The sequence below is a fragment of the Muscardinus avellanarius genome (assembly GCF_963383645.1).
Source record: "Muscardinus avellanarius genome assembly, chromosome: 10".
Lineage (NCBI taxonomy): Eukaryota > Metazoa > Chordata > Mammalia > Rodentia > Gliridae > Muscardinus > Muscardinus avellanarius.
The window spans coordinates 78,109,796-78,134,632 of NC_137796.1; the positions used below are offsets into that span (position 1 = coordinate 78,109,796).

At 39.5% G+C, this 24,837-nt stretch overlaps 1 protein-coding gene across 1 annotated transcript in view; it reads right to left on the reverse strand.

Annotated features, from left to right (window-relative positions):
* Positions 1-3,415: 3,415 nt before the first annotated feature.
* LOC308267897 (cytochrome P450 3A9-like) overlaps positions 3,416-24,837 on the reverse strand; it is a gene marked incomplete at both ends in the record, with an annotated part of 47,022 nt that continues 25,600 nt past the window's right edge. Inside the window, 4 exons of the mRNA XM_080702847.1 lie at positions 3,416-3,493; positions 6,583-6,745; positions 15,236-15,462; positions 21,524-21,684. Of these exons, the coding sequence (XP_080558973.1) occupies positions 3,416-3,493; positions 6,583-6,745; positions 15,236-15,462; positions 21,524-21,684 (629 nt within the window). The remainder of the gene's footprint in view (positions 3,494-6,582; positions 6,746-15,235; positions 15,463-21,523; positions 21,685-24,837) is intronic.

Consider the following 24,837-nt stretch of genomic DNA (forward strand, 5'->3'; position numbering starts at 1 on the left):
CATCACGGCTGAGTAAATTGTCATTGTTTGTATAGGCCACAGTTTTGTAATTTGTTCATCTATTGACAGACACCTAGGCTGGTTTCATAATTCAGCTAATGTGAGTTGTGCTGCTATAAACATTGATATGTATGTATCCCTATAATATTCTGATTTCAATGCCTTTGGAAAAAATCTCCAGGAGTGATATAGCTGTGTTATATGGTGGTCCCATTTCCAGTCTTCTGAGGAAACTTCACACTGATCTCCCTAATGGTTGTACTAATTTGCAATCCTAACAGCATAAGGGGTTACTATTCCCCATATCTTTAGTAGTATTTACTATTTTTCTTCTTGTTGGTTGCCATTCTAGTTCTAAGTGGACTCTCAGTGTAGATTTGATTTTCATTTCTGTAATTGCTAATGATGTTGAACATATTTTTGTATATTTATTGGCCATTTTAATCTCTTCTTTTGAAAAGTGTCTGTTCAGTTCATTTGCCCAGTTTTGTTTTCTTGTGTTTTTTGACACTACTAATATCTATAATATACAAAGAACTTAAAAATTGTAACACTAAATAATAAATATCCCTTGATAATTGAATGGGTACCAATTATCATTTTTAAGCTGTGTTTCATAGTGCTTTTGTTTGACCAATATAATTTTTAGGTATGCATTTTCTCTAATAGTGTGTTTTTCATAGTGCTACCTGAAGTTTTGTAATCAAACATTAAACTTTTAGCCAGGTGTGGTGGTGCACGCTTGTAACCCCAGCACTTGGGAGGCTGAGATTGAAGGATCGTGGCTTGCAGACAGCCTTAGCTACTTAGTGAAGCCCTCTGCAACTTAGTGAGACCCTGTTTCAAAATAAAAGAATAAAAATGGGGCAGGGGGTGTAGCTTGGATGTTAAATACCCCTGGGTTCCATCCCCAAACCCGCAAAAAAAAAAAAAAATTAAACTTCTAAGAGCCACAGGCAGAAATGACATTGTTTAATGTTTAATATGCTTATCCCAGTTAGACAGGGCTGTAAGAAAACATCAAACATTCACAAACATATCAAAGTCAATCATTAAGCCAAGCATGAGAAGGAGAAAGGGGGAAGGAATGGAGTGGGAAGTTAGGAAGGGCTAAATTAATGATGTTTTCATGTATGCCTCTACCATCTTGTACCCCATTAACATGTATAACTACAATGTACCAATAAAAAAGAAAAATAAAAAAGCATCCCAAATAAATGGTTGCTTAATTCAGATTGCAACATATTCCATTGGCTGCTGGTCTTATCGTGGGTCAGCACTATAATTCCTGCTAGTTCTTGGTTCCATGGTGAAGAAAAAAACTTTCAACATGAGACAGTCAGAGAAAACGGCAAAGGATTAATTCAAGTAAAGCTAGATAAAAGTTCAGGAGAAAACATGGGTTTTATCCTAAGCATGAGAGCAGCCAAGAATAGCCAGGAGGCTGCAAAGAGCTGCCAAAAGTATATAAGGGCTGCCCAGAGGCTGCAAAAGAACTTCCCAGATCTATCCTATTTTTTTTACAAGGCCCACTAGACAGAAGGTGGCCAGGGTACGTGGGATGCCAGGCTCCTTCTTTACAGGTTAGGTTAACGAATGATGGGAATTGCTTTTAAATAAGAATCCCAGGGATCAAAGACAGGAAGCAAGGGTGCAGAGCTCTTTAACAAAAGGTGTAACTTTTTTCTGGGATCCCTTCCTCAGGCAAAAGGAACTTTGACAAAAGATGGAGTTCTCTCAGGTTTAATCACTTCAGAAACTTCTGATATGGGGCCAGCCCACTAGCTCATTATGATTTAAAGGTATGGGCCTGGCCCTTTTTAAGAATAAACAAGCTCTGTTAAAATGAAACCAAAGATTATGGAGTTTTTCAGATTTTAAACCAAATTTTTTTCTGAATTTGTCTCCTCTCTACCTACATTTTTATTTATTTTTTTATTCTACTTCATCAGTCTCTGTCACCATGCCTATTATCCTGCACTATGTTCAAAGGTCTAAAACCTCGGAATTTTGCAGTTCCCTCATAGGTCTCTAGACTTTGAAACTAAAATATTAAAGTCAATCAGTAAACCAAACATAAGAAGAGAGGAGGGATTGGGGTGGGAATTGGGGAAGGGCTAAATAAGCAATATGCGCATGTATGCCTCTACCATCTTGTACCTCATTAATATGACTACAATGTACCAATAAAAAATTAAGAAAAAATAAAATAAAGGACTGACAGGAAAGCCAAGAATAAAAGTATTTTCTCCTGGTCAAGTGTGTAGTGACAGATGTGGAATGGGACTCTGGGACCTGGTCTTCTGTGATTATTTCTTTCCCACAATACTGGTTCAGTTGTTCCTTCATTTTCATTTCTGATTTTGCTGTTTCTCACTTCCCATTTTCTGCCTTCTCTAAAGTCTTTATTTCACTGTGTGCCAAAAGAACTTCCATAGCCCTTGATGACATTCTTTAAATCAATGTTTAGTTTCAATTTACAAAGTTTTTCTGATGAAAGATGATGGGAGACCTGGATCTTGAGCACTTGAAATCACCTTCTGACTTCCATTTCTACCTCTGGTGGTGGCCCCTTCTTGCAAAGTGCTGCTGAAGAAAGTCAGATCTGACCCTTCAGCTGACCGTAGAGGCTCTTTTAAAAAGTTGGTAGCTCCTTCCAGCTTTGTATTTCCCTGTCTAGACATTTTCCAAGTTTCAACCAAATTCTAAGGAATATACCAAGGGATAAAATACAGGACATGAAAGAACATTTCAATAAAGAGACTAAGCTTCTATATAAAAGAATCAGTCAGAAATCTTTGAATTAATCTGTTTTCTTCCTGATACTCTCTAAACAATGGGTAGATTACCCCTACCTATGTAGATAATGAAATTTCAGCTGTGAAGCAGTTCAGTGTCATGTATTATGATGATAAAAAAAAACTTTAGTTCTGGTTCTTATTAACTGAATTGTATAGAATCTTCTACATGGACATGAAAGCATCAGATAATACTTTTACAAGAAGTAGTGACTTTTTCAGTGTAAGATTTATCATAAGATAGTTTAATGAAAACATAGGATATAGGTGTCACTACTAGAGTTATCACAGTAATTCTCATTTTCATTAAATATTCCTGAGAGAAATGATGGTAAATATTTTTTATCAGAGCTTACGATGAGTTGATGGTGCTGACTGGGGTGGATGGAGCAAATCCCATGAAAACCAGAGAATCTGAGTCTACATAGGTGGCACTGATGTGGTAACCTCATATATATCACACAGTAGATACTATTTTAGTCATTCATCAATTGAAGAAGATTAAGCCCAGCTTCATTTTTGAGTTTTCCTCACAATATAAATTGATGTCTTGTGTTCAGGGATACAGCTTCCTCTAAATGCTGAATTTTTATGACAACTTAGGCTTCACTTATCATCTAATCTCGTGGCACAACTTTAAGAACAATGGGTGTTATTGGTTGAAGAATTACTTGTCCATTTAATTTCAGAGGGATCTGCAACAGATAAAAAAAAAAGCACATGGAGAAGCATTGACTGATATACCAACAACCAAAGAAGCAAAATAGAAAATATACATCAAGGACAATAATCCTTGGCAAACAAAAGAACTAAGTATCATTTTCTTGAACTTCTACTTATTCTCTAAGTGGGATCAAGAATGGATAGAGTATCGGGTCGGGAATGGTGGTACACACTTGTAATCCCAGCACTTGGGAGGCTGATACTGGAGGATCATGGTTCGCAGACAGCTTCAGCTACTTAGGGAGGCCCTTTGCAACTCAGTGAGATCCTGTTTCAAAAATTTAAAAAGACTAAAAAATAGGGCTAGGAGTGTGTGTACCTTGGAGGTACAATGCCCCTGGGTTTCAACCCTGGTACCACAAAAAAAGAGTGGATACAGTAAGCATTCATCTATTCATTTATTCAAAAAATACTCTCATGAGTGCCTATTCTGTATCACAACAGAGGAAAAGTTATGTTGAGTTATTTTTTATAAAATTTTAAGTAAAAACATTAGTTTAAATCACTTAAAACAGATACTTAGACATTAAGGCAAGCTATTTTTTAAAAGCTATGAACAATTAATTTTTGTTTGTTGAAACTTACAAGGTAATCCTGAGCAGTAGTATACATTTCAAGTATGTATACACTTCTTGACTTTGAGAGAGTCCTGTCACCTCTCCTAGTTGAAGCCATTCGATTTAATGGTGAGAATAGGCTATCTGGGAACATCATAGTTTGCTTTCATATCATCTCATCTTTGAACAGGGAAAATGAAGAAATTCTGTGTCTTCCAGTGTTTTAACTACACCTTTACCCCCACTACAGAATCACTCCTTCAGTGATGGGGAATCTCCAAAAAAGTAATCTGATTCAGTGGAGGAAAGGGCAAGAAAATTGTTGCGGAGACCAAGAGGTGACAGCCTGGAGTACACAAGGCCCTTGCAGAGAGTATCTTCCCCATTACTCCTGTGCCAGAGAACTTATTTATCTCAGGGTTATGTTCCCTGTTTGCTCACAAGCTGGCAACAAAGCTGCCCAGCAGATAAGGTGAGAACATCTCTATCTTCTCCTCTCCCATGCAAAAAAAATGTATTGAGAGGGAGGAGTTATATATCAAATGCACAAGTCCTATAATAAACCAGTGCCATAAAGAGCTTCTGTAGGTTGTGGTAAGGATATCACCACTCAAACATTACCAGGACATAATCATCACATCTTGATTATACACAACATGTTCCATCTCCAGGTGATTTAAAGATGAATTTATTTTTTACAAAACTAAATGTTTAATGTTCAGTTTAGCAACACACATGAAATTTCAATGCAATTCTTAATATTTTGGGTAATTTAAAACTTTAAATATGCTTTTTGATACTTGTGTCAAATGTAGTATCATTTAAATATTTAAGTAAACAAATCATGAATACAGATGTTTTTATTCTCTTAGTCCATTCGGGCCACTTTAACAAGATGCCATAAACCAAGTGGCTTAGGGACCATAGAAATTTACTTCTCCCAGTTTTGGAGGCTGAAAAGTCCAAGAGCAGTGCACAGTGGATTGTCTGGTGAGGACCTGCTTTCTATTCCAATAGGGCAGCTTCTTGCTGTATCCCCACAAGGTGGAGGAAGCAAGTCATCTCACAGGGGGCCTCTGCAAGGGTATTAAATCCACTCATGAGGGCGGGGCTAAATAATCTCCCAAAGGTCTTTTATATATGTGGATCATATTGAAAATGGCATACATTCAGACAGTGCTTGGTGCCACCCCACTTCTCCTTTCTCCCCTCCCAACAAAGAATGTTCAGGTTGACCCTGCTACATTCATACTTTTACACATATTCAAATGTAGCTCCTCCATTAATCAAGAACAATAAAATGGGCAACTGAATTAAATAGAAACTTCATGAAAGAAGAGATACAGATGGTCAATAGATACATGAAAAATGTTCAACATCATAAGCCATCAGGGTGATGCAAATCAAAACTACACTGAGATTCCATCTAACCCCAATCAGAGTGGCAAGCATAAAAAAGTCAAATAACAACAAATGCTGGCAAGGATGTGGGGAAAGAAAAACTCTTTTACACTGTTTGTGGGAGTGCAAACTAGTTCAGCCACTATGGAGATCAGTGTGGAGATTCCTTAGAAAACTGGGAATGGACCCATCATATGATACAGCTTTACCACTCCTGGGGATCTTTCCAAAGGGGCTGAAATCAGAGAACTGCAGCAACATATGCATACCTATGTTCATAGCAGCACAATTCATAATAGCCAAAATATGGAACCAACCTAGGTCTCCATCAACAGATGAATGGATTGCAAAATTATGGGAAATACACACAATGGAATTGTACTCAGCAATAAAGAACAAAATCATGTCATTTGCAAGAAGATGGAAAGACCTGGAGAACATTATGTTAAGTGAGATCAGCCAATCACAGAAAGAGAAGGGACATGTTTTCTCTAATATGCCCAAACTAGGGAGTATTGGAGATACCAGAGGTATTCCAGATAATGGAGGTAAAAACTCAGCTAGAATGGAAGGGTAGGAGAGGAAGAAGGCTGAAGTTTATTAATAGAGAAGCTAAATTTAAACTGTGTTCCATTTCACAGAGACTATGCATAATCATGTCATTTTAATCTTCATTGACTCTACATGTTCTTATACTTGGGTCTTTATAAAGCCACAGAAAAATGCTCAAAACCAAAGAACACTGAAATTACATAGTTGGCTCAAAAAAGCTTTTTTGCTGAGCAAAGAATAAATTTTAAAATTTGTTTCAGTTGGGAAAAATCTCCATACAAAAGAATCTCTTATATGAAAATATACTGACATGAATCTGAGTGCAGTGGTATATACCTGTAATCCCAGTACTTGGGAGGCTGAGACAGGAGGATGGCAAGATCGAGTGTGGTCTCAACAAAATATCAAGGATCTTGCAATTTAGTGGGTTCTTGTTTCAGAATAAAAGTAAAATAGGTCTGGGAGTGTAATTCAGAGGTGGAATGCTGTGTTCAATACTCAGAACAACAAAACAAGAGAAAAGAATAAAAATCAAAACAAAGTATACTGACCTGTGTTTCCTTACAAGTCTGGAAAGAGAAGTACTGCAATAGCTTGACAAGAGCGAGTTTCATGTTCATCAGAGCAAACCTCATGCCAATGCAGCTCCGGGGTCCATTTCCAAAAGGCATGTATATGTAAGGATTGATATTGTCCTTGTTCTTCTTACTGAACCTGTTTCCACAATAGTGGATGAAGATACATCAATGACACAGAGTGACCATTTTGAGGTTGTCACTTAGCCCCAACCAACAGTATACAGGATGCTTTCCTGAACTGGTTTGTGAAATCCTGCTGTGTATTTGCTATTAGAATTGCCAGGAACAGATTTTTTTTCATGTATTATCATTTTTTTAATTTATTTTTATTGGTGCATTGTAATCATATATCACATTGGAATACAATATTTGAGAGGATATACAAGCACATATCATCCAATTAGCCCTCATCCAGTCCCTATCCCATTCCCTCCCCCTCCCTCGATACCATGCTTGTTTGGTGATTAACTTTGATACATTTGTTTATGTACCTCCTGCGTTTTAAAGAGGCTCCATCCTCCCCCATTCCATACCTTCCGATTGGTCGCCTTAATTGCTTCACTATAGGGCCCTTTCTATAGCTCAACCTCATCCTGTTGCCCCTTTCCTCCTAGTTACTGCTGATTAGGGGAAGCATCTGGTTTTTATTTTCTGCAATATTTCTCTGTGCATGTCATGTTGCAAGTACCGATCCCACTCTTGACAGCCCCAGTAGTGGCCTGGCTACCCGGTGGACTGATCCAGACCTCGCTGGCTCAAGCAGCGGTCTTGCCTCATGGGAGGCCCCAATTCTGGTCTCGCTGGCCCCCACACCAGCCTAACCCCTCAAATGGCTCCGATCCTGGTCTCGGTGGCCCCAGCACCGGCCTATCCTCAAGGCAGGCTCCAATCCCAACCTCAGAGGCCTCAGTAGCGGCCTTGCCTCACTGCAGGCTCCGACGTTGGCCGCTGGTCCCAGCACCGGCCTAACCCCTCCGTAGGCTCCAATCCCGGCCTCGGAGGCCCCAGCTCTGGCCTTGCCTCACGGCAGGCTCCGATCCTGACCTCGCTGGCCCCAGCACCGGCCTAACCCATTGGCAGGCTCCAATCCCAGCCTCGGAGGCCCCAGCACCAGCCTTGCCTCGTGGCAGGCTCTGATCCTGGCCTCGCTGGCCCTGGCACTGGCCTAACCCCTCGGCAGGCTCCAATCCTGGCCTCGGAGGCCCCAGCACTTGCTTTGCCTCAAGGCAGGCTCCGATGCCAGCTTCTGGCCCTGGAATCGGCCTAACCCCTCGGCAGGCTCCGATCCCTGCCTCGGAGGCTGCAGTAGTGGCCTTGCCTCACAGAAGGCTCCGATGCCAGCTTCTGGCCCCAGCACTGGCCTAACCCCTCAGCAGGCTCCGATCAGGGCCTCGGAGGCCCCAGCACCGGCCTTGCCTCATGGCAGGCTCTGATGCCGGCCTTGCTGGCCCTAGCACTGGCCTTGCCTTATGGCAGGCTTCGATGCCAGCCTCTGGCCCCGGAATTGGCCTAACCCCTCGGCAGACTCCAATCCCAGCCTCGGAGGCTCCAGTAGCAGCCTTGCCTCACGGCAGGCTCTGATACCAGCCGTTGGCCCCAGCATCGACCTAACCCCTTGGGAGGCTCTGATCCTGGCCTTGGAGGCCCTGCACCAGTCTTGCCTCACAGCAGGCTCTGATCCTGGCCTCGCTGGCCCTGGCACCAACCTAACCCCTTGGCAGGCTCCGATCCCAGCTTTGGAGGCCCCAGTAGCAGCCTTGCCTCATGGCATGCTCCGATACTGGGCTTGGAGACCTCAGTAGCGGCCTTGCCTCACAGCAGGCTCCGATGCTGGCCGCTGGCCCCAGCACCGGCCTAACCCCTTGGCAGGCTCCAATCCTGGCCTTGGAGGCCCTAGTACCAGCCTTGCCTCATGGTAGGCTCCAATCCTGGCTTTGCTGGCCCCAGCACCAGCCTTACCCCTCAGCAGGCTTTGATCCTGGCCTCAAAGGCCCCAGCACCAACCTTGCCTCACGTCAGGCTCTGATCCCAGCCTCATTGGCCCCAGCACCAGCCTAACCCCTCAATAGGCTCTGATCCTGGCCTCAGAGGCCCCAATAGCGGCCTTGCCTCATGGCAGGCTCCGATGCCAGCCATTGGCCCCGGCACCAGCCTAACCCCTTGGCAGGCTCCAAGCCCGGCCTCGAAGGCCCCAGCACCAACCTTGCCTCATGGCAGGCTCCGATCCCAACCTAGCTGGCCCCGGCACTGGCCTAACCCCTCGGCAGGCTCCGATCCCAGCCTCGAAGGCCCCAGCAACGACCTTGCCTCACGGAAGGCTCCAATCCCAGCCTCACTGGCCCCAGCACCGGCCTAACCCCTCAGCAGGCTCCGATCCCGGCCTCGGAGGCCCCAGCACCAGCCTTGCCTCATGGCAGTCTCCAATCCCAGCTTTTCTGTGTCCGTCGCCAGCCTCACCCCTCGGCAGGCTCCAATCCGATCACCTTCTTCACCCAGCCATTTGTACCACATTCTTGAGGGTGCGTGGTGGTAGCATTCTGCCTCTGGGGTTATTACTTCAAAGGTTCCAGGTGTAATGCATCAGATCTCTGCCTCCCCTGAGTACTGGCCACTGCCATTGCCACTGCCTCCACCATTTCAAATCTTTCCCAAGCTCTTTTTCCACTCTGAATGTTGTCCAGTGTTCCTAAGCATGCATGATGGTAGCATTCGACATTTGGTGTAATTTCTCCAAAAAAATAAGGTTGGTAGGATCCGATTTCTGCTTCTCCTGAATACAAGTCTCCACCGCCATCGTGGAGACCGCTTTCAACACCGCCTTTCTCCTAGGTCTCCGCTAAACTCTCTCCTTACAGGTGATGTCCAAGATTCTTAACAATGTAGAGAAGAAGTAGTCCTCCTTCGTGGGGAATTTTTCCAAAAGTTCCAGTTCATTTGGATAAGTTTTGTCTGCATCTCCAGTATCCTGGCCTCTGCCGTGGCCTTCTTGACCCCTCTCCGATATTTTTCTTTTTTCTTTTCTTTTCTTTTCCTTTTTTTTTTTTTTTAATAAGAGAAGACAGTATGTGTGGTTTGAGGAGGTTGTGGGATCAGGCACTCGGTAGCACTGTGACCCGGGCCCGGTTTCTCCAGGGGTCTGGCATACTCCGCAGAGTCCAGCCCGGGGCCCAGAGTCCTGCGACCTGGGCCCCGGCTCTTCCAGGGTCTGGTGTGCCCCGCCTGACCCCCGCCCGGGACCCAGGGTCTTATGACTGGGCCCGGTTTCTCCAGGGGTCTGTCGTGCTCCCCAGGAACAGATTTTTTTTACCAACCCTTTTATCCTCATCTTACAGTTTTGTTGAGGTGAGAAAAATGCTGCTTAAAAGGAAATTATCTTTAAATACTAAAATTACATGGCATGGTGCTGTACACTTGTAATCCCAATACTTGGGAAGCTGAGACAAGAAGATTGCAGATTTGAGGACAGCCTCAATAAGAAATTGTAGAAGTGCTAGATAAGTGATATGTGCATGTATGCATCTATCATCTTGTTCCCCACTAAGATGTATGACTTCAATGCAACAATAAAAATTTTTAAATAATATTTTTAAAGGGCAAGGGGTGTAGCCTGGAGGTAGAATGCTCAAATAACAACAAAAAGTAAGTAGTAAGACTCTCATCAATCTAGTGAGACCCTGTTTCAAAATAAAAACTAAAAAAAGTAAGACTGGGGGTGTAGTAGAGGGTTAGAATGCCCCTGAGTTCAATTCTCAGTAATACACACACACATAAACACAAACACACAAAAAAATTACATAAATAGTGGTGGTGCACTCATGACATAGGAAATTACACAGAATTAAGGAAGAGTTGGTTCCTGCTTTAACTGGTTCATTTTCTCATTAGAAAAGAGAAAAAAAATGTCCCATGTTGTTTTCTCTTCTCTTCAGGCCCTCCTTTTCCCTCTTCCTTCTCTTTCACTTCTTTTTCTTTTCCTTCCTGATTGAACCCTGGGAATTTCTACCTCAGAAATACACCTCTAGCCCTTAAAATTTTTACTTGAAACAGGGTCACACTAAGTTGCTGAGGGCTAAGTTACTGAGGCTGGCCTCAAACCTGTAGCCTCCCAAGTACCAAAGTCAGATTTTTTAAATTTATTGATACATTCTAATCATATATTATTATGAGGTATAGGATGGTAGAGGTATACATGCACACATCACTCATTTAGCCCTTCCCCAATTTCCACCACTTTCCCTCACCACTCCTTCCTTCTTGAATTTGGCTTAGTGAGTGACTTTGATATGTTTTTGAATGTATATCATGTGCATTAGGGTGTTTTCCTATTCCCCCTTCCATCTCCCTCAGTTTTCTTACTCATCTAAGGTTTCTCCTTCTTTGTCTAGAGTTCTTTCTATGTTCTATTTTCTTCCTAGCTTCCACATATTAGAGAGAACATCCAACTTTTCACTTTTTGTTACTGACTAATCTCACTTAGCATAATGTTCTTCAGTTCCATCAATTTCTCTGCAAATGAAAAAATGTTGCTCTTCTTTATGGTTGAATAAAACTTCATTGTGTACATATCCCTTAGTTTTTCAATCCATGCACCTGTTGATGTGTATCTTAGCTGGTTCCACAGTTTGGCAATTGTGAACAGTGCAGCTATAAACATAGATATGCATGCATTAGTCTGGTAGTTTGGTTTCCATTCTTTTCGTAAATACACAGAAGTGATATTGCTGGTTCATATGGTAGTCAGATAATTTATAAAGGTATAACATGATACTAAACTGTAATATCATCACAGACCTTTCACTGGAGCATACAACCCCGTAAATCTAGATCCATGTTTTATTCACATTTGATATTTTGTTACTTGATTGTTTTGGTGAAAAATATTTTAATTTAGGGTAAGTGATAATGGCATATGATTAGTGTGTTAAGAGTTTTGACATTTTGAAAGACAACTTTCTAAATAAATACAACCTTCCTAAACTGAGCTATAAATATATAGAAAATTTAAACCAACCAATTGCAATCAAAGAGATTTAAACAGCAATAAAGTGCCTACCATCAAAGGAAAGCCTAGGACCAGATGGTTTCTCAAGTGAATTTTATAAAACCTTCATAGAAGAGCTAATCCCAAGAGTCCTCAATCTATTTCATGAAATAGAAAGAAAAGGAACTCTCCCAAATACATTCTATGAAGCCAACATCACATTAACACCAAAACCAAATAAAAACAGCTCAAGGAAGGAAAATTACAGGCCTATATCTTTGATGAACTTGAATATAAAACTCCTAAACAAAAACTGGCAACACATTCAAAAGCACATTAAGAAAAATTATACACCATGAAAGGTAGGGTTAATCCCAGGGATGCAAGGCTGGTTCAACATATGAAAATCAATCCATGTAATTTATCACATAAACAGAACTAAAACAAAAATCACATGATCATTTCAATAGCTGCTGAGAAAGCATTTGAAAATATCAAACATTCATTTATGCTAAAAGCACTGCAGAAAATCAAACTAGAAGAAACATACTCAACATCATAAGGGCAATCTACAATAGGCCCATAGTCAACATTATAGTAAGTGGAGAAAAACTTCAAGAATTCCCCTTAAAAACAGAAGCAAAACAAAGATATCCATTATCTCTACTTCTCTTCAATATAGTACTTGAGACTCTAGCCAAAACAATAAGAAAAGGAAATCAAAGGAATACAAATAGGGAAAGAAGAACTAAAACTTTCACTATTTGCAGATGACATGATACTATACTTAGAAGATCCAACAAAATCAACCAAAAGGCTTATAGAACTGATCAACAAATTAAACAAAGTATCTGGATACAAAATCAATCTTAAAAAATCAGAAGCTTTTCTGTATACCAACCATAAATCCACTAAGAAAGAAATTGGAAAACACTTCCACTCAAGATATCCCACAAGAAAATAAAATACTTAGGAATAAACTTAACCAAAGAGCTAAAAGACCTCTACAAAAAAAAATTATAAAACATTGACAAAGGAAATCAAAGAAGACCTCAGAAGATGAAAAGATCTTTTATGTTCATAGATAAGCAGACTAAAAATCATCAAAATGGCCATACTTCCAAAAGTGATCTACAGATTCAATGCAATACCTTTTAGATTACCAAAGTCATTTCTTACAGACATAGAAAAATCAGTCCTTAAATTCATTTGGAACAACAAAAAGCCAGAATAGCCCAAATAGTTCTCAGAAACAAAAGCTATGCAGGAGGAATCACAATACCTGACTTTAAACTATACTACAAAACTATTATAATAAAAAACAGCATGGTTCTGGCACAAAAACAGATACATAAACCAGTGGAGTAGAATAGAAGACTCAAAAACAAATTCACACATTTACAGCCAATTCATTTTTGACAAAGGGAACAAAAAATACACTGGAAAAAAAAGATAGTCTGTTCAACAAATGGTGTTGGCAAAAATGGTTAAACATATGCAGAAAAATGGAAATAAGTCCCACTTTCTCATCCTGCACAAGAGTCTACTCAAGATGGTTCAAAGACTTGAAAATTAGACCAGAGACCTTGAGGGTCCCTGAAGAGGGCAAAGGTTCAACACTGAAAAACATAAGCACAGATAAAAATTTCTCAACAAGACCTCAAAGGCACAAGAAACTAAAAAATGAATCAATATGTGGGATTACATGAAACCAAAGACCTTCTGTATAGCAAAGGAAACTGTCAAGAACCTCCACCGAGAGCCAACAGAATGGGAGAAGTTTTTGCCAGCTACTCCTCTGATAGAAGACTAATATCTAGATAATACAGAGAACTCAAGAAACTCAGCACTACAAAAACAAATAACTAAATAGACACATTGTAAAAGATAAAATTCAAATGGCCAATAGACGCATGAAAAAATGCTCAATATCATGGGCAATCAGAGAGATGCAAATCAAAACTACCCTGAGATTTCACCTAACAACAACAAATACTGGCAAGGATGTGGAGAAGTGTAAACTCTAAAACATTGTTGGTGGGATTGCAAATTAGTGAAACCACTTTGGAAAACTTTATGGAGGATCCTCAGAAGAATGGGAACAAACTTATCATATGATCCAGCAATACCACCTCTGGGTATTTACCAAAAAAAAAATGGAAACAAAACTACAATACTAATGCTTGTGTATCTATGTTCATAGCCTCACAATTCACAATTGCCAGACTATGGAACCAGCCAAAATGTCCATCAATAGATAAATGGATTACAAAACTGTGGGATATGTACACAATGGATTTTGCCCAACCATCAAGCAAAATACAATTACATCATTTACAGAAAAATGGATAGAACTGGAAGATAACCTCACTTACGCTAACTGAGATTAGTCAATCTCAAAAAATAAGAAATTAGGTTCTCTCCCTAATATGTGAAAGCTAGGGAGAAAATAGGAGGAACTCTAGATGAAGAAGGGGATATTATAGATGAGCAAATAAGGTGACCTGAGGGGATGGGATGGGGGAAGAGGGAAATTCTTTAATGTTCATGATGTACATTAGCAAACATATCAAAGCCAATCACTAAGCCAGTTCTGAAAAGGAGGGCTTATTGGGTGAAATATGCATGTATGCCTCCACCATCTTGTACTCCATTAAGATATATGACTACAATGTACCAATAAAAAGTTTAAAATGAAAAAATAAGGGACTATCTTTTCAGAACCTAAGCACATCCGTGTATGTGTGTGTGTGTGTGTGTGTGTGTGTGTGTGTGTGTGTGTGTGTAATCCAAGGAGTATTCCACTTCTGAGGTATGCCCTAGCCCTATTTTATTTTTATTTGCTTCATTTCTCTTTTTGTCATACTGGGAATTGAACCAAGGGGTAGTTTACCTCTGAGCTATACCACCAGACTGTTTAATAATTAAAAAAAATACAGGGTCTAAGTTACTAAGAGCCTAATTTGCCAAAGGTTTCACTAAGTTGCTGAAGCTGGCCTCAAATCTATGATCCCCTTGTCTCAGCCTTCCAAAGACTGTGATCACAGGTATGCCCACCATGTCTGACTTTTAGTATAATTTAAATCATCTCTAGGTTATTTATAATACCTAATTCAATGTAAATATAACTTATCATGTAGTACTGCTTATGGGAAAATGACAAGAAAAATCTGTACATATTAAATAATGATATATTTTTTCAATTATTTTGTTCTACAGTGATTTGAAGTTATGAATATAAAGCCTATAAAAACAAAGAACTGAATGTGTATATTACTATAGGTAAGTGAGAGTTGTTAAATGAAATAAATAGCAATTCAAAATCACATAAAATGTAGTAAAACTCATATATAAGTGTGTTGTATGTGTTTGTGTGCTTGTGTACGCACATATCATATTGTTCATTCACTCTTATTTTAAGGTTTTGAAAATGGGGATGGATAGAACATCTTTTTACTGGTTGCTAATTTGTATGATTTTGCAAGAAATTGTCATGTTTGTAGCATTACTAAAAATGGCAAAATTTAAAACTCATACTTGGAAATGACAGCACAATCACATGTGTCTCATCTATACTAGATGACTTCAGGACATGATTGAACCAGCCTGCTTCAGATTATGTTTCCTCTCTCAGGGGCCCTGTACCTTTCAGGGCGGAACTCCTCAGGCTCTGGCCAGTACTTTGGATCTCGATGAAGAACATATATTGGCACCATCACCATTGATCCCTTGGGAATGAACACTCCATTGACTTCAACATCTGTATTACAGGTTCTCTCAAGTCTTGCAGCAATTGGATATAACCTTAAACTTTCATTCACCACCATGTCTAGATACTCCATCTCTACCAGCTTGTCATAGGTGGCAGTTGCCTGGAGAGAAATGAAGATATTTACATAAATTAAGATTTATAATTAACTTTCAACTCAGTCTATGAAGTAAAGTACTACTGAAGCATTAGGAGATGCAAAGAACAACTCATTTTGGTAAAGGAAATTAGCATTTCCCAAATATATTAATAACAATCATATCTTTTGACCTGCTCAATAGCCCAAATAGGGGAGAAGTATAGAGCTGTTATAAATATGGGAAACTTTAGTGAATATCCCCAAACCAAGGCCTAAAACTCTCAGTGCTACCATGTACTGTTTTATCTTTCTCTGGTGAGGAAATGAGGTTAATTTATTTTGACAATTACACTTGAGCAAAATCTGTCAAAGTCACTGTCACTTTTTAACAGAGAGGCCATATATCTGTACCAAGAGAATAGGATGTATAAAAGAGCAAATCCTTATCCTATGTCAGCCTTTTAGTTGAAAAATTCAGTCGAAGCAAAGAAAAACACAGTAGGAGTATCTAGGTGACTGATAGGTTGGAATTCTCTAGGAAAAAAAATAGATTATTTTCCCTCAAAGAGTAAGTTTTTGGTTTTCAAAGTAATCATAAAACTAACAATTTGGACAGAAGAGTAATCTGTTTCTCTTTTTGAGACATTGTATTTCTAGTGATTTTTAAGGAGACTAATAAGAATCAGGAAACAAACGCCTAATTTTGGACATGTGCTTAGCTGATTGATTACAAAGAAATCATGGCATAAAATAAAGTATTTTTTATATTCTGAACAAAAATTGGAAGAGAAACTAGTACCTGTATCCAAAAAATGACAAAGAAAAGTTACACTCAGATGCTACCAGACACACAATTTTGTTTCTAGTGATGGTTCTAGGAAGATAGGGAGTCATACTCAGCTGCAACCTGTTTCTGGACCACTGTCCTGGTTGTTGCTTCAGGACTTCACTGAGCTCTGAAGAAGATGCTTTGTATTTGTGTCACTGTCAAAGCAGCCACATCATCCACAGACACAAGGCCTCCTTACATCCCCACAGACTCACATTTTGGGCCAAGATATGTAGACAACATGGGCAATCTGTGCCCCTCACTTAGTGTGACATTGGAGAGGCGATATTGTAAAGGTGGAGAGTTTGGCTCAGGGGAAAAACACCCAGGTTCACTTCTTGGCTTCTTTACCTCTAAAACTATGAATCAAGTGGGAGGATTTGAAGAATAGAGCTGAGTCAGCCTGCCCAGCCCCACAAAGGCCAGCCTCCCCCAGCTGGCTGCCAAATCAGCAATTTGACTGAGTTAACTATCTGGACACTTGAGCATAAATGTTTACAGTTACATCTAACTGAAGCTTTATGGATAGGTTTTCTTTTTTATATTTATTTTAATTGGTACATTATAAGTATATATAATATTGGGATTCATACTGACATATTTGTACATGCATATAACATAATTTGGCCAGTTTCATTCCTCAGTCCTTCCCCTTTCTCTGCCTTGTCCTCTATCCCTGGCCCCCTTCCTCTACTAGTCTCCCTAGTATTTTCATAAAGTTTTTCCTTCCCCCTTTTTTCTCTCGTTTTCACATATGATCCTTGAGCCTCTGAGTCTGGCTAATCTCATTTAGACAGATGTTCTCCGGTTCCATTCATTTTTCTACAAATGACACAATTGCATTCTTTTTTATATGTCACATTGTCTTAATCCATTCATCTGTTGACAGACTCCTAGGCTGGTTATGCTGCTAGAAACATGAATAAATATGTCTTGCTATATTATGTTGACTTTAATTATTTTGCCTTACTACTGAAGAGTATTCCAATTACTCCCTAGCCTGCACAGATCAGAGAAAACATGTGACCTTTCACTTTCTGTGATTGGCTAATCTATTTTTAATTTTTAATTCTTTCATTCTTAAAAAGAACTGGGAGGGAAGAAGGGAGAGAGAGAGAGGAAAGGGAGAGAAGGAGAAAAGGGGGAAAGGGAGAGAGAAAAAAGAAAGATGAGAAGGAGGAAAGGTTAAAAAAAGGGAAAGAAAGAGAATGAGGCTACCATCCCATTTATTAATTCTTGGAATTATTTCAGTGGCATCATCTCAGTGACCTTCCAATAATTCTACTCACCTGGTAGGGTAACCAACTGTCCTCAGTAGAGAGGGCATGGTACCTCACTGCCAACTAATACAAACTTCCAAAGCTTAGTCCCTGAAAATATTCACACGTGCCTGTTGAGCATGGTCCCAGGAGTCACCAGGCTCATAGGGAAAGTGAGTCGCACTCTTCTCTATATCTCTGACCTGAATCTCCCTGGATACAATCTTCTTTGTACCTATTTCAACCACATTCTGCCAAGTGTACCCTAGGACTGTATGGCAATATTTTCTATGACCTCCTGGGTTCCCACAGTGTGATGCTCCAGCATGAATTCCTCTAGATTGAGTCCTGCCTCAGCTTTCCCTTAGAAACTGAAAAACAAGAAGTACTTTTCCAACATCAGCTTCCTGTGTGGTCTCTGAATGCACTAAGCATAGACTGCCTTTCTGTCCTATTCCCATGGAAATTTTGTCTTTTGGTCTCTCTCTCTCTCTCTCTCTCTCTCTCTCTCTCTCTCTCTCTCTCTCTCTCTCTCTTTCTCTCTCTCTCTCATTTGTGTGTGTTACTTCATCTGTGGTGACTTGTTGGCACCACCTGCTTGGCTCAGGGCTCTTTCTTATCCTTAGTTTGAAACACCAGAATTTCTGGGTCTCCCTGAGTCTCTGGCTGCCCAGTATTGAATTTTCGTGAGTCCCTTTTGTCACCCACCATGATGAGAAGTGATATTCCTGCTGCTTCAGTACCGAGGCTGGATAGATAGCATAGCCCTCTTCTACTTTACCATATGTGTCTCCCATATGTTTTTTCCTTGATATTATTATCATAAATATAATGGATGTAGGAAGACCAGCACTGTGTTACAAGATCTTGTATTTCTGTTGGTAACATCCATTCCTGTGTTTCTCCCTTAGATGCTAAGTGCTGGTCAAAAATATCATAGCGTACTTAGCTTGGAAATTTTCTAAAGTACATGATGTACATTAACAAACATTCAATCTCTAAACCAAACATGAGGAGGGTGGGGGGGGATGTGGGGAAATAGGGAAAGGCTAAATGAGTGATGTGTGCATGTATGCCTCTACCATCTTATACTCCATTGATGTATGACTACAAAGCACCAATTTAAAAAAATTTTTTATTGGTGCACTGTATTCATACATCATAGTGGGATACAAACTTTTGTAGACATACATGCACACATCGCCCAGTCAGCCCCCACCCGATCCCCACCCCATTCTCTCCCCATCCCTCCCTCCCATGCTTGGCTTAGTGGTTGACATCTAGTATTATAGCAATTTATCCAAAATTAAAAATGATAATCTCACATAACAGTTTCATTTGTCTGATACCAAGCTTTTGATGACTTAAAGATAACATTTCAATATTTCTTTTTACTTTCTTTCTTACCAGAGAATATTTCTTTCTATTTTTTAGGTGAAACTATCATATATTTATATATTTATTTTTCAAAAAATAAACTCTATCCTAATATGGAATATGGACTCTAGATACCCAAAACGATCTTGAAAAAGAACAAAGCTAGAAGATATATATTTTCTGATTTCAAACCATATAAAGCTACAATAATTGAAACAGTGTAGTACTATTCTAAAGGCAGATATATAAACCATTGGAGTTAAATACAAGCCTAGAGCTAAATTCTTCCCTATATTGTCAAGTTATTTTTGACAAGGTTTCCACGAACATTTGGTGGTAGAAATAATAATATTTTAACTAAATATTGTTGAAACATAATAATTACATGGAAAAGAATAAAATTGGACCCTTACCTAATCCCATATACAAATATTAACTCAAAATAGATAAAAGACCTAAATATAAATCTTAAGACTATAAACTTTTAGGAGAAAATCTGGGTCATAAAACCTCACAACACTGAAATTGGCAGTGATTTCTTGGATATGATTTCAATGGCACAGGCAACAGAAGAGTATACAAACTCCCTAAAAAATAAAAAAAATTATTGTATATCCAAAGACAATGTAAACAGAGTTAACAGTTACTAATAGAATGGGATAAAACATTTCCAAATGCTATATCTGAAGGTATATTAATATTCCAACTAGAAATCCTAAAAATTAACAACAATAAAGGCAAACAATACCATTTAGAGATAGGTAAAAGACTAACATAAGTAATGAATCTCCACAGATAACCAATCTTAGTTGACTGTTGGATGGAAAATCTTGTTTCTCTGGTTCTGGTGTGTGTTACCTATTTCTTCTTTGTAGTTAATCTCTTTGAGTATTTTCTCAAGCGCTGGTTTTGAAGACAAAAATTCCTTCAGTTTCTGTTTGTCATGGAAGCTTCTTATTTCTCCATCTAATTTGATAGAAAGTTTTGCTGGATAGGAAATTTTTGGCTGGAAGTTGTTTTCTTTCAGAGTTTGGAATATGTTAGTCCAAGCCCTTCTGGCTCTCATGACTTGGTTTGGGAAGTCTGGAGTGATTCTAATTGGCTTGCCTCTGAATGTCACTTGGCCCTTTGTTTTTGTTGCCTTTAAGATTCTCTGCTTGGCTTCCACATTGGTCATTTTGACAATTATGTGGCATGGGGATCCTCTTCTCCAATCCTGTCTAAAGGGAGTTCTATAAGTTTCCTGGACCTGTGTATCGACCTCTTGCTCTATGTCTGGAAATTTTTCTGCTATTACTTCCTTGAAGAGATTGTTGATCCCTTTGGTTTCACTTTCTTTTCCCTCCTCTATTCCAATTATTCTTAGGTTAGCTCTCTTAAAATGGGCCCATATTTCTTCAATGTCAGATTCCTGCTGTCGGATATTTTTTCCTAGATTAGAAACTATGCATTCATTTTTGGAATGATCATCTTCTAAGAGCGAGATTCTGTTCTCCATGTGGTCTAATCGGTTGTTTGTGCTTTGAATTGAGGCCTTTACTTCATTAATTGCATCCTTTATCTCTTTTTGGCTCTCTCTGAGTTCTTTTCGAAGCACCTCTATTATTTCTACAGTTATTTTCCTGATTTGATCTTCTAGAAATCTCTGATTTTCTGTTTTATCGGGTTCTGATGTTGTGGGGTTGTGGGCATTCATTGCTCCAGTATTATTCCTCTTTCCCATGATTTCGGAAGTTTGTGCCTTCTCTGGGTTCTTCCCTTGGGTCACTATGACTTCACTTAAGGTGTTCTGGATCTCGAGTCAGTAGTATCTCAGACCCCACTACTCCTTTGCTGGGTTGTATCACAGAGTCTCCGACCCAGAGAGTCGATAGAGGCTGCTTTAGACTGTGGGGGGTGCCAGGTTGCACGTTCTCCTATGGTGTGATATCTCTGCCACTGCCCCTCCCCCACTGGGTCAAGTCCCAGGGAGTACAGTACTGGGATTTCTCCTCTGTGGCCCACAGTTTGACTCACTGTTCTTGAGTACGCAGATGTAGCTATACTGGATTTGGTGAATTCTCTGCTGCTGCCGCCGGTGGCAATATGGCACCGCTGCCACGCCCTCAGCCGTGAGGCTGGTGTATTTCTTCTTGGTTTTGATTTCCACTCTGAATCCCTGTGGCATGTGCTGAGCTCAGCCACTGGGAGCTTTAGATTTTACCTGTGCCGAGAAATCCCGCCTGACTTTTCCACAGCGGCTCACCTCGGCTTGCTGTAGCCGTCCGGTGAATTTGCTGCTGCCGCGGGCAGTATGGCACTGCTGCTGCGTCCTTGGGCGTGAGGCCAGTTATCTCCTCTGTGGCTCTGAGCTCTGTTCTCAGTCTGCTTTCTCTCTGGAGCCTGGTGATTTTTTTGTTTCTCTGGTGATGGTGTTTTCTGGCTATGAAAGGCGCTGATTTTGTGGTAATGGAGATTGGTTGTTAGCGGGGCTCTTAAGCCCCGCTTTTCTCGGTCGCCATCTTCCTGGAAGTCTCCTCCAGAGCAATTTAAAATTTTTTTAATTTTATTGTAAGTGGCTAGGAAACACTGATGTTAAACCTTCACCTCTTCCTTCCCTCTCCTGGTACCATCCACTCACCTTATTGGGCAAAGCTGCATCAATCTCCTGCTGCAGTTTCTTCTGGACATCAGGGTGAGTAGCCAGTGCATACACAATGAAGGAAAGAGCAGTGCTGGTGGTCTTGTAGCCAGCAAAAATAAATATAATAGATTGGGCCTCGAGCTCAATATCAGAAAGAGCTAATGGGAAAGAAAACACATTTTACTTTTTTTTGTTTGTTTTTTGGTGGTCATATTGGGGTTCCTGGAAACTCTTCTACCTCCGGGCTATACTCCCAGACATATTTTATATATTTTTTGGAAACAGGGTCTCTTAAGCCAGCAAGGCCGGCTTCGAACCAGTGCGATCCTCCTGTCTCTGCCTCCCAAGCACAGAGATTACAAGCATGTGCCACCACACCCGGCTATTTAAAACACATTTTAAATAAAGCTAATCACTACAGAACATCAGTTTAGATGAATATAAGTACATAAAAAACAGATTGAACTTCACAAATCCCTAGGGAGAAACATAAAAAGTAATTTAGTGTCATGGAATAGTTTCAATTTCATGTTTATGTAACAGAGGAGAGAAAAAGCAAAACAATTATAGCTCAATTTTTCTAATGTCTAGACTACTGTTGGCCATTCACTTTCTCCCTCTCTCACTCTTCTTATGGTAGTAGAAATTAAACCCAGGTGTGTTTTACTTTTGAGCAACACCCCCTGCCTTTTTTTTTTTTTAACAGATTCTCGCTAGATTCCTGATAGTATCTCTATGTTGCTGAGGCTATCATTGAACTTGTGATCCTTCTGCCTCAACCTCCCAACTACTGAATTGGGATTACAGGCATGTGCCACCATGCCTGTCTCACTTCTCATTTCTCCATTTTAACCACCATTACATACACAGTATTATCTACATACCCCTTTGAATAATCGCAAAATTACTTTAGATGTTAGCAAAATTGTGGATATCACTCTCCTTCAGAAAAAGTCTAAATTGTTTTAGCTAAAATATAGCTTGAAACACTTGAGCAATGTATAATGCTAAGGCTTCAGTATATGGAAAATTAAAGAATATTTCATCTAAATATGCCTGAAGGAACTTAAAGGACCAATAATGGGCTACAAACAATTGAGAATTGACAGTGTAAGTGGAGTTAGAGGGAATCTCAATGTCATTTTGATTTGCATTTTCCCCATTGCTAATGATGCTAAACATTTTTTCATATATTTTTAATTGGTCATTTGTATATTTTCTTTTGAGAAAAGCCCTTTCAGGTCCTTTGTCCTTTTGATTGCATTATTTTTAGTATTAAACATTTATAGTTTTGTATAGTCTAGATACTTATTCTCTATGGGATGAGTAGCTGGAAAAGATTTTCTCCCATTCTCCCATGAGTAGCTGGAAAAGATTAGGCCCTCTCTTTGTACTCTTAATGGTTTCTTTTGTTGCAGAGAAGCTTTTTAATACAATGCTATCTAATTTATTGATTATTGTTTTTATTTTCTGAGCTTTGGCTTTCATTCAGCCATAACAAAAAACAAAACTATGTTATTTGCAGAAAAAATAAATGGGATTAGAGAATATTTTGCTAAGAGAAATTAGCCAGTCCCAAAAGGTGAAAGGTCATGTGTTTCACATATTTGGAAGCTAGAAAAAATTTGAGAAACAAAAGGGGCTTCAATAAATAAGGAGGAGAGATTTTAGGAAAATATTGAAAGGGAATTTCTGGAGGAAGGTGAAAGGGGAAACGGTTAATGTACATGATGTACATCCACAAACATATCAAAGTCAATCACTAAGCCAAAGATGAGAAGGAGGGAGAGGGGAGGGAATGGAATGGGAATTGGGAAAATACTAAATGAGTAATGTGTGCATGTATGCCTCTACCATCTTGTATTCCATTAAGATGTAAGACCACAATGCACCAATAAAGAAATTAAATAAATTTTAAAAATTCTATGTCATATATGAAACTATGCATAGAAATTTTAATGCCATGTATGGGGATAGTTAAATAGCTAGGTGGGACCTGAAGAGAAAAACAGAACAAGTGTTGTATGCATGTGTTTCTATCACACTGAAACTCCACTATGATATATAATCACAACGCACCAATAAAAAATAAATAAAAACTATTGCCACTCACAGTGTGGTCCATGGACCAGCAGCATCTGAGCACTTACTAGAAACTCAGACTCTCAACCCCACTCTAGAACTACAAAGTCAAAATATTAACTTTTGTAAATATGTGGTGATTTGTGTTAGCTAACTCCTCTGAGAAGCAAGGCTCTTATCTTTGAGTGGCATCAGATAATAAAAGATATAGGTTACTAATCTTCAAAATAGGTGATCTCAGAATATGCAGCAACTACAGGGTAACAGACACTAGAAAAGTTGTGATTTCCTAAGACCTCATAAGTGGCATTAAAGTTGGAGAAGAAAGACTGACAATGGATGGAGTTTGGGCATGAAATACACTTTAAAAAAAAGAAGATAGGGCCCATTTAGTAAAACTGGCACTGCTTTTCCAGTCATGTCCTTAATGTCATCTTCCTTAAGTACATGCACTCCTTTGCTCATCAAATAGCCCTAGAAGTTGGCTTCCCTCTTGATTTTTCTCCTGATCAAAGCTAAGCACAATCCACACTAGTGTCATTGATTGAGGAATGAATTAGAATGTTTATATATGAGGAACTCTGGTGTAAACATGGTGTCTGCCACTGTGTAACTCAAAATTGAAAACAATGCAAAAACAGTGTCTGAAAGGTCTACAGAATTCTGATTTACTGACGATGACTTCTGTGTTACTTTTGTGGATAGATAACAATCAAATTCTTTCTCCCAGTACACATCATCCCCTTGACACTAAGGTTTAACTAACTTTAAAGTTTAGAGTGCTTCTGTCTACTATGGTAGGCACTAGCCACAAATGGATATTTAAATTTTAATTAATTAGAAGTCAAGGCTCGGCATGGTGGCACACGCCTGTCATCCTAGCGCTTGGGAGGCTGAGACAGGAGGATTGCACAGGTTTGGAGCCAGCCTCCACTACTTAGTGAGGCTCTCAGCAACTGGGAGTATTTCCTGGAGGTAGAAAGCTGCTGAGTTCCACCCCCAGTACCACAAAAAATAAAAAATAAAAAAAATAAAAGTCAATACAATTTAGCCTTCAAATTAGCAATGACAATAGCCACATATCAAGTGCTTGACAGGCACATGTGTTTGATGATTGCTCATTGAAATCTATGACTTTCCTTAATCACAGGAAGCTATATTGAATGATAAATATAGATTATAGATAAATATATGTTAGATAGAGATGTAGAGGTAAATGTTTGTGTGGG